This window comes from Zosterops lateralis (genome assembly GCF_965231275.1).
Source record: "Zosterops lateralis genome assembly, chromosome: 15".
Taxonomy (NCBI): Eukaryota; Metazoa; Chordata; class Aves; order Passeriformes; family Zosteropidae; genus Zosterops; species Zosterops lateralis.
The window spans coordinates 15067224-15076248 of record NC_139775.1 but is presented as its reverse complement, the minus strand read 5'-3'; the positions used below and the strand labels follow the sequence as shown (position 1 = coordinate 15076248).

At 47.4% G+C, this 9025-nt stretch overlaps 1 protein-coding gene across 1 annotated transcript in view; it reads right to left on the bottom strand.

Annotated features, from left to right (window-relative positions):
• Window positions 1-324: 324 nt before the first annotated feature.
• LOC310915644 (syntaxin-binding protein 4-like) overlaps window positions 325-9025 on the bottom strand; it is a gene marked incomplete at both ends in the record, with an annotated part of 45110 nt that continues 36409 nt past the window's right edge. Inside the window, 10 exons of the mRNA XM_083872700.1 lie at window positions 325-427; window positions 1173-1230; window positions 2479-2609; window positions 3323-3372; window positions 4557-4673; window positions 5116-5304; window positions 5392-5457; window positions 5942-6034; window positions 6527-6654; window positions 8097-8193. Of these exons, the coding sequence (XP_083728826.1) occupies window positions 325-427; window positions 1173-1230; window positions 2479-2609; window positions 3323-3372; window positions 4557-4673; window positions 5116-5304; window positions 5392-5457; window positions 5942-6034; window positions 6527-6654; window positions 8097-8193 (1032 nt within the window). The remainder of the gene's footprint in view (window positions 428-1172; window positions 1231-2478; window positions 2610-3322; window positions 3373-4556; window positions 4674-5115; window positions 5305-5391; window positions 5458-5941; window positions 6035-6526; window positions 6655-8096; window positions 8194-9025) is intronic.

Here is a 9025-nt window from a genome sequence, read left to right as displayed (position 1 = left end):
AGTCCCTCAGGTACATTCATGCTACCCAGAATACAAGCTCTAAAAAGGCTGCCACTGAAATCCAGGCCTCTGTAGGCTCTTGAGAATATTTTTCCACTATAAAGCTGCGAAACCGTGAGCGAAAAGCCTTGTATGGTAACTCGGAGGTAGACACGCAGGGGGAGGCTGCTGAAAAAGTCTTGGAGAGTTAGGAAGAATTAGTCTTGTGTCAGAAAGCTTGTTCTCAGTCTGCTTGGCCTGAAAGCTGAGGTGCCTGGAGGGTGTATTCCCATCTCCCATGGGATGGATGGCCGTGGTTTGGAGCCCCACCAAGCTGTGGGATATTTATGTCAACTTCTTAGGCAGTTCTGTTGGGCTTGGTGGCTGTGGCTGGTCACTCTTGGTCTGGCCTGCAGGAGGGGGCCATGTGGTCTTCTGATGGAGGTGGCTGAAAAGGAGAAACATGCCTTAGGTAGTTTGGGAGAAGGACACAAAAGGATAATGTGAATACAGCACTCGTTATTTAGGAAAGAAGAGGAGGCCACAGATCTTGCCTGGTTAGACTGTGCAGGCTGCCTGTTTTGTCTGAAAATGCTTTTCATAACCTTGAAATTATCATTTGCAAATGGCTTCTTTGTACCTAAACAAAAAACTGTGCTGGCAGATCTTCAGGTTGAGTTAAGCTAAGGAAGCAGTAGGAGACTATTTAGGTCTCAAAGTGCCCTTTCAGATAACTTTAGGAAATGGCTCTGTTAAATATAAGTCATTTAAGAGGTTTCAGGGAAATTTAACAGTTTAAGGTTCAAACAAAGCCATGTCATCCTGCTCTCCTTGTCTGGAGCTTCATGGCATCTCGATATCACAGCATGAAAGATTAACATATTCAGTGATGCTTTTTCACTATAAAAATGCCAGCTAGACAAGCCACAGAACCACCAATTCCCATCTGGCCTGAAGGAAAAAACAGCATTTTATAAAGCAAAAGAGAAATCCAGGAATTCACACCGTGCAGGGCAGGAAGTCTCTTTCTGTCTAGGAATTTCACAGTATTTCTCTGTCACGGCCATCTGGAGGCCTCTGATCAAAAGCTGTCAAGCAACAGTTTCGGTTAAAAAAAAAACCCAACAAAACAAACAGGAATTTTTAGTATCTGTGTTGTCCAAATTACAGACCACAGCAGTTTTGACACCTACTCCTTGTAATTTGGGATTCCTTCAGCAGGCAGGCACTGGTCCTTGTCCCATGGCAGAGCTGCAGAGGGAAGCACAGAGCCAAGTGTTAGTGCAGAGAACATGCCCAATGCTGCTGCATTATGATAATGCACATTTCAATGGGGCAGGAGCTCAGAAAATGCTGACAGCTCTGTAAACCAGAGGTGTTCCTGAAAGGCTGCAATTATTTCCTTTGTGTCTTGTGCTTTGAGACAAAGCCTGTGCTGGGCCATGGCCACACTGAGCTGGTGAATGGCATCAAAGGGCAAGGACTGGGCACCTGTTTGGGGCTGTGCATTCACCTGGACGTGACACTGAGGAGGTTGGACACTCATTTTATGTGTGAAGAGACAAGCAGGGTGAAATCCTTGCTGCCAAGAAATATTTATGGCTGGTGGACCACTTCAGAGTCCCAGAGCTGGGAAGTTAATCCAGACTCCCATGGAGCTGGATGCCTGTTCCCTGATTTTCTCACAGAGGTGAGGAAAAGGGAGCATGGCTGGTTTTTACTCCAAGGAAATGGGGAGGTGACTGTTCCCTTCTGCTCAGCGTTGCTGTAGTTGTACCTGGATGGCAGAAGGAAAATTTGGATCTTGGGTTTAAAGCTGTTGGGAAACTGGACAGGGTCCAGCAAGGGAAGCCTCAGGGCTGCAGAGGGAGACTGGGGAGGGCTGAGGGATCTGGGCTTGTTTAGCCTGGCAAAGAGGAGGCCGAGAGGCAACTTCACAGCCCCCACTGCTCCATCAGGGGGCAGTTAAAGGATGCTGGAGCTGAGCTGTTCCTGGCAGTGCAGGCAGTGTAACTGGGGGCAGGGGCACAGCCTGCCCCTGGGGGAGTCAGGCTGGCTGCTGGGAAGATCTTTGTCACAGAGCGGTGAGGGAACACCATCCAGGAGGGCTGTGGATCTCCATCCTGGCTGGCTAAACCCACTGCAGATCCCCTCTACTGGGACGGCCCTACTTGGAGCAGAAGATCTGATCTCCAGCAGTCCCTTTCAACCAGCATTTCAATGATCCTGTGAAACCATCCTCCTGCCTATTAGGATTTTTTTTCCCCTGGATAAATGCCTTTCCTCTGGCTCTGGGCAGAGCTCTTTGACTCCATCCCCTGTGAGTCTGCATTGCAGATTCAAAGATGATTCACATGGATATAGGGAGGGCAGTTACATCTCAGTGAGCACGAGAGAATCAGGGAAAAATATAGAAGGTGCTGGAAACTGTCAACAACACTGACAGAGATCCCTGAGACTTGCTGGGGTTCAGCTTTCCCCAGTTCATTCAGTGCTTACCGTCCTTGTTGGGGAGGATTGGTGCTAACAGTTCTTTAGCTTCTGACAGCAAAAGGTCAACAAGATCTGAAGATGGAAGAGATGTGTCTGAGACTGCCTCTGTTTTATCCTCTTCTGTTTCGTGGTTGACGCTTATAAATACGGAAAGTGCCATCAATACTTCTGTCAGAGAAGTATTTCTTCCAGACAAATAGCAAAATATTCTTTAGAATTTGTCACAAGCATTTATTTACCCCTCGTCACAGTAGAAATAACCATCTTGGAAATTTAAAAACTGATTTCCATCCCTCTTAAAAACTGGCTTTTAAATGGATTGGCCATTATTGATGGGACAGTGACTTTTCGATGATTTAATCAGTTAAAACCACACAGAGTTGTGATACATTTATGCCCAAGTGATAGGAGGAGATAGGCTCAGGTTGGAGGGGAGTCCAGAAGCCTGAACTCTGTTTCTGCAGCTGTTTTTCCTTATACTCTATCTACTCTAACTGCTGATAAAAAAGGAGGTGGTCCTGGAGCCAAAACCTGGTTTATGTTTGGAAAAGCAGGTGGGTCAGAATTCTGTTGCTCTGAAACAACCTGCTCGGGGTCTCTGCTGACAAGAGCAATTTAAGCCGAGCAGAATTTCAGGTATTTGCTCCCAAAAAAAAGCCTGAACAGAGGCCAAAATCCCCCAGCACCAACCCACCAGCAGCCTCCAGATCATCTTTCTCCTATGGTTTCACTTCCAAAGTGAAAGTATGTTTAGAAACCCTGGCTGGGTTACGTGTGAAGCACCTTCCCCTAAGTAAGGTCAAAAAAGGACATTTCCCATTGCTGTTCATCACCAGAAGCCATCTCCTACCTTTTCTCATCTGGCAAATGGCTGTGTGTGCTCAGGATCTTGTGAATGTTCTGTCATGCAACCAAAAAAAAAAAAAAAAAAAAAAAAAAAAAAAAGGTTTCAAACTTGTAGGAATGAATAATTCCTGAGAACAAACCCCATGGGTTTTTCCTGATGATCAGATTTAATATGACAGTAATCAGCTTCTGCTTATTCATTGCCCTTGGAGCGAATATCTCAAGGCCTTTTGCAGCTCAGGCAGCGTTCATGACTCTATAGACACATCTGAATCCTGCATTTAATTACCACTGCTAAAATACATGAAATGCAACGCAAAAATCCTCTTCCAAGGAATAATTTTGCAGGCTGCATTTCAGTGATCACTGCTGGCAGCAACCCCTGGCTCCTGGGCTGGACCTGCACGTGTAAACTCTCATTTCCATGCACTTCTCCAACACTACTGAGGGGTGGAGAAAAAAAAAAGGAAGATATTTTGCTCCACTGCTCAAAACTTTGTGATGTTTGACCCTGGGGTCAAGTGAGATGTATTTCCAGTGTCTGACCCCAAACTGCACAGCCTCCAGCATATTGTGCTGAAGCTCTGGAGGTATCTAATCCTCCCTTTTCTGAAGCAGAGGACACAGCATCTGCATTTCATTTTGTTCCACTGTTTCTGCTTGATTTCAAGAGTTCTTGGGACAAGCCACCAGTAGCCATAGCAGATTCACTAATATTCCCCATGCTGGCCAGTTTATTAATTACACATACTGCTGTTCCCAATATAGGGAACGAAGTGGAAAAACCACCAACTGAAAGACTAAACTGTGAGATTTTGTGAGAAATCTGGGAGGAAAAAAAGCACTGGAAAAGCAAAGGAACATTCCAGGTTCCTATTTGTAGAGAAGCAACCCTGAGTTACAGCAAGGGAAGGTGAGCATGGCTGAGAATCAACCCTGAGCTACAGCAAGGGAAGGTGAGCATGGCTGATTTTGACAGCAGAGCTGCTGGAGCAGCCTCAGCACAGGGAGCCAGGAGGAGCAGAGCCACCAGCAAAACCTGCACCACGGAGTTTGCATCGCTCCCAGGGATATGAGGAGATCTGAGTTCATTCCCTGCTTCCTCCTCACCAACACACAGTGACTTTTTCAGGTGAGACAGGAAAATAAAAAGCCCCTCTTGCTTATGGAGCAGGAAGTTGATTGGACTTGCAAAAGAACCCTGAAGGGAAGGGGCTGTGGTGGTGCCCACACCTCACCTGCACAAACAGGAGCAGTTTCCTATTGCAGATCTCCAGGCGTTTCCGTGAGACTTCGGATTTTCTGAGCTGGCCATCGGCCAGGGACAGCTGCCTCTTCAGCTCCAGGATGTCCTCCTGAGGCAGGGACACAGGAGGAGGACAGAGGTGGTGCTGCTGCTCCAGCCTTGGCTTATGGAAACTACAGATTGTGACATTTGCCACAAGCCAAAGCAGTGTCCTTTGGGAAGGGACAGTGGAAGTTATGTAAATTTTAATGCAGATTCAGAGAGTGTGGTTGGCCTTGTGGTCCCACACAGCAAATGACCTATGTGCTATTTCATTTTCTCCTGTGTAATAGAAGGAGGATAATTTTGATTGTGGCTGCCCCTGGATCTCTGGAAGTGTCCAAGGCCAGGCTGGATGGGACTTGGGACAAACTGGGATAGTGGAAGGGGGAGTTGGAATGAGATGAGCTTTTTGTTCCCTTCTGGCCCAAACCATTCCATGACTCTCTGACCCCACAGGAGAAGAGCCTGAAGGGTTGTGGGTTTTTCCCCAGACCGAGGGGTTGCTTTACCTCCACTTCAGAGACGTGCTTTGCTTTTTTCCCCGCCAGCTGCATCTTCAGTTCTGCAATTTCAGCCTCCAGCAGGTGGATCACTTCCTCGTAGTCCTGCTCAGCACTGTGAGCCTGTCTCTGCACCATCTCGGCCATCTGCAGTTTGCTGTGCAGGGTCCGGTTCTCTGACAGGAACCCCAGTGCCTTCTGCAAGCACCCAGAGCTCCTGATGAACACACCACATCCCCTTCCCCTTTGCCAACCCCCAAACACCCCAGAAATCCCTGCACTAACTTGGTTCAGCCTCTGAAGCTCATCCTCCATCAGCTTCTTGCTGCTCTCCACTTCTCTCAGCAGTGACTGTGGGAAATATTTTCACCAGATTAGAGGCAACAAACTACAAGGACATTTTCTAGAAATGCCCCTACCCACCAGAATATTATTTTACAGAAGTTCTGTGCACTTTTCCCCCCACAGGGAGAGATTTCAGGGCTGTGACCTGCAGAGTTCCACCTGGACACAGCCAAGTGAGGGTGAGAGCACAGGTGCTGCTTCTGTTAATCACACACTGGAATTCTTAATGAGACCTGCTTTTTAAAAAAATATATTAACTCCCTGCCGAGAAGGGACTGCATGCTTTGAGTACAAATAACTTTTCCTTTGAGGTTGAGAGGCAGAAAGAGGCAATTAAGGAGAGTGGAGGGTGAGAGGCTCCTGTGTGACGGGGAATGCACAGAATGCAAACTGCTCATTTCTCCAGAGGGACAGGCCACCCCATCACCCCCATGGAGAGCTACAGCACAACACCCCAGGCCAGAAATCTGCTCTGAGGGGAGGTTTCCACCTTCAGCCTGCGGACTTCGTGCCTCAGATCCCTCATCTCTAGCTGAAGCTGCTCCAGGTCCTCGTTGCCATTGCAGTTCAGAGAGTCAAAGGTCTGCAAAGGAGAGGGGCAGAGTCATCACACATCGAATCAAAATCACCTCAAAAAGGAGTCAGTGGTTTTATGCACTAGATCAAAAGGCACATTCAATAATTCAGCTCTGGGATGGTTCATTTTGCCCCCCAGAGTTTCACTCTCTGATCCCCCCTCATTGCTGAAATAGCTGAGCTAAAGGGAAATTTCACTTCGTGAACCAAACCAAATGACTTAGAACTGATTAATTATGGCAATTTTTCCTTCTGCATAACTGCCAGGCTGCTTCCTCATATCACCCTATAGATACTATTATTTCCTCATTAAAAATGAGAAGTTTGAAGTCTTTTATAGAATTTCCTATTAAAAAATGACTAATGAATATTTCTGCCTTGTCTTTCCAACTCTAGAACAAGCAGAAAACGGTCATTTAGCTTTTCCCATCTCAGAATTCCATGGATTTCCTGCAGAAGATCCATGGATTGAGTGCAGAAGAGCTTTGGGGTGACTGACCGGGGAGTGGAAAGCTGATGTGTCCAGCAAATTGGCCACTTCATGCTGAGTGAAGAGCACAGAGCCTGAGGCCAGGCCAGCCTCGTCCAGCTCCTCCTGCATCACATCCCTGAGTGCTTGGAGAACATCTGTGGGAAACAAGCAGTTTGTACCAGGTTAAAAGAGAAAATTGCTGCGTTTTAGGAGAAGATGTCACTGATTTGGGGGCCACCCAGTGGTGCTGAGGAGGGTTTAGAGATGCCAGACAGGTTTCTCTAATAATCCTGGGTTCCTCTGCAATCCCATCAAGCTTAAATGAGTTGTTGACAGTTTTTATCAGACTTCTGTTTCATATCTAACTGAAAAAAAATCCATTTTTAAAACCCAGAAAACCCCAGATGTTTTCACAGGGGAGTTTTTCATGACTATGGTTCTGAAAGTTTTAAAATTTCAAGCTAAACCCACATTTCCCTGACAAAAGGCACCTGCTGCCATTTCTCATGTTGCTGATTTAAACAACAAGGACAACTCAGTGAGTTCAGCACTTGGAAAAAGTGTTAAATTAACAAATCTAAAAGGCCACATTCATTTTGCAGCAGAAGGGGCTGGGTGGGACAGGTGGGAACCATTGCAGAGGTGGCACCAGAGCTTCCAGTGACACAATCACAGAAACATGGAATGGTTTGGGCACAAAGGGACCACAAAGATGATCTCACTTCATCCCTGGCACAGGTTTCACAGTGAAGCTGTGGCTGATCCATCCCTGGGAGTGTCCTTTGGCCAGGGCTTGGAGCAGCCTGGGATAGTGGAAGGTGTCTGGTGGGATGAGGTGAATTTTGAGGTCTCTTCCAACCCAAATCATTCCAGGATTCCATTAATTCTACAGAACGCCTTCTATTGTGTTTGTGACTCTTTATAGGCTCCAGGCAGGTGTCTCACCTGCCACTTGTGTCCCTTTTTAGCTGCCAGGTTGTCCTGGGTTGCAGTGTAGGATGTACACAAAGTATTTATTCCATCCCCATCCCCATGAGCTGTTAAACCAGGTGGGGCAGTGTTTTCCCAGGCCCCTCCTTTGGGCTCTTCTGCTCATGGCCCATCAATGCCTTGCCCAGGACTCACAGGGAACTCCCTCCAGGAGCTCTCTCTGTTTAATGGGCCATCAAGGAGCCACTGCACGACTCCTCATCCCATTGGGAGATGCTCCCAATGCCCAGGGGGAGGAGCCAAGCATTCCCACCTGGAGAGAATCTGGGATTTGGGACAGGACAAGCAGCCCTGAGCCACTGGATTCCCAGAGGAGCAGAGCTCCCAGACCTTTCTGTGGGATCACTGCTTCAGGAAGAGCCCCTCACCTGGACTGCTCCCCCCACCCTGCTCAGGGTGTGTTCTGACTCTGTCAGTGCTCCTTTGTGTTACTGCATTTATTTTATTTTATTTTATTTTATTTTATTTTATTTTATTTTATTTTTACCTTTTTACCTTTCTTCTTATTAAATTATATCTCTGACTTGGAGCCTCTCACTCGTTTTGCTTTCAAACCACAACACAGGGAAGCCCAGAAATGCCAGATCTCCCCTGGGGACCCGCTCACCTCCATAGGCCACAGTCCCCTGTGAATCCGTGGTCAGGCTCTGCCGGAGCTGCCTCTTCTTCTCCTCGGTCACATCCAGACCAAGATACTGCAGAACCTTGAGCAGAAACAAGGAGCCTTTAAAAAGAAAAATACTGGGAAAAAGGAACTCTTTGGGGGAGACACTTGGTGCTGGGTTTCTCCAGGCAGCATCTCCCAAAGGAACAGGCTTGGATTGGATTTCCAGTCTCTCCTTTGCTGCACACGTACAGAAATATCTGTTCCTGAACACAGGTTCACATCCCTCCAAGAACGTTTGATCTGCAATCAGATTTGCATCTCTGATGATGAGTTTTCAGGACTTTTATCAAAGGCCAGTGGAGTTTTAGCAAGACTCAGCCTCTCCTTTCTCTTACTGCCCAGAAATTGTGTTTGGGACCAGGAAGATAAAAGCTTTATACAGATTATTTCTCATGGAGAGAGGAGACATTCAAACATTTTGCTCCTCCACTGCATGTTTTGCTCTCTCATTACTCCTGATGCTTTAACTACTGCTGATACTTATCAGCTCAACCTCAGGGCAGCACAGAGAAGCAGATAAACCTGTGCAAGCCCCACTTCCCTGCTGGCGAAAGCTTTTAAAAGACAAAGTGGAGCTCAGCAGACTCTGGGAAAGAGCTTGAGTGAAAGGTTCTCCTGGGAAGGGGCTGCAGAAGGATCCTCATTCACCTTTCCAGCAGCAGCAGGGTGAGATCCACCTGCTGTCCCACCTCCTGCTGCTCCCTGTGCAAGCACTGCAGGCTCCCAGCCTTTAAAATCCCGCAGCTGCCGTGGGGTGGCAGCAGATGTTCATCACATCAATCCCTCTAAGGATTTTCTGTCCCTGAGTCCCTTCCTCAAACGCTGCAGGAACCCAAAGTGCCCAAACTGTGATTGCCCCTCCAGGACAC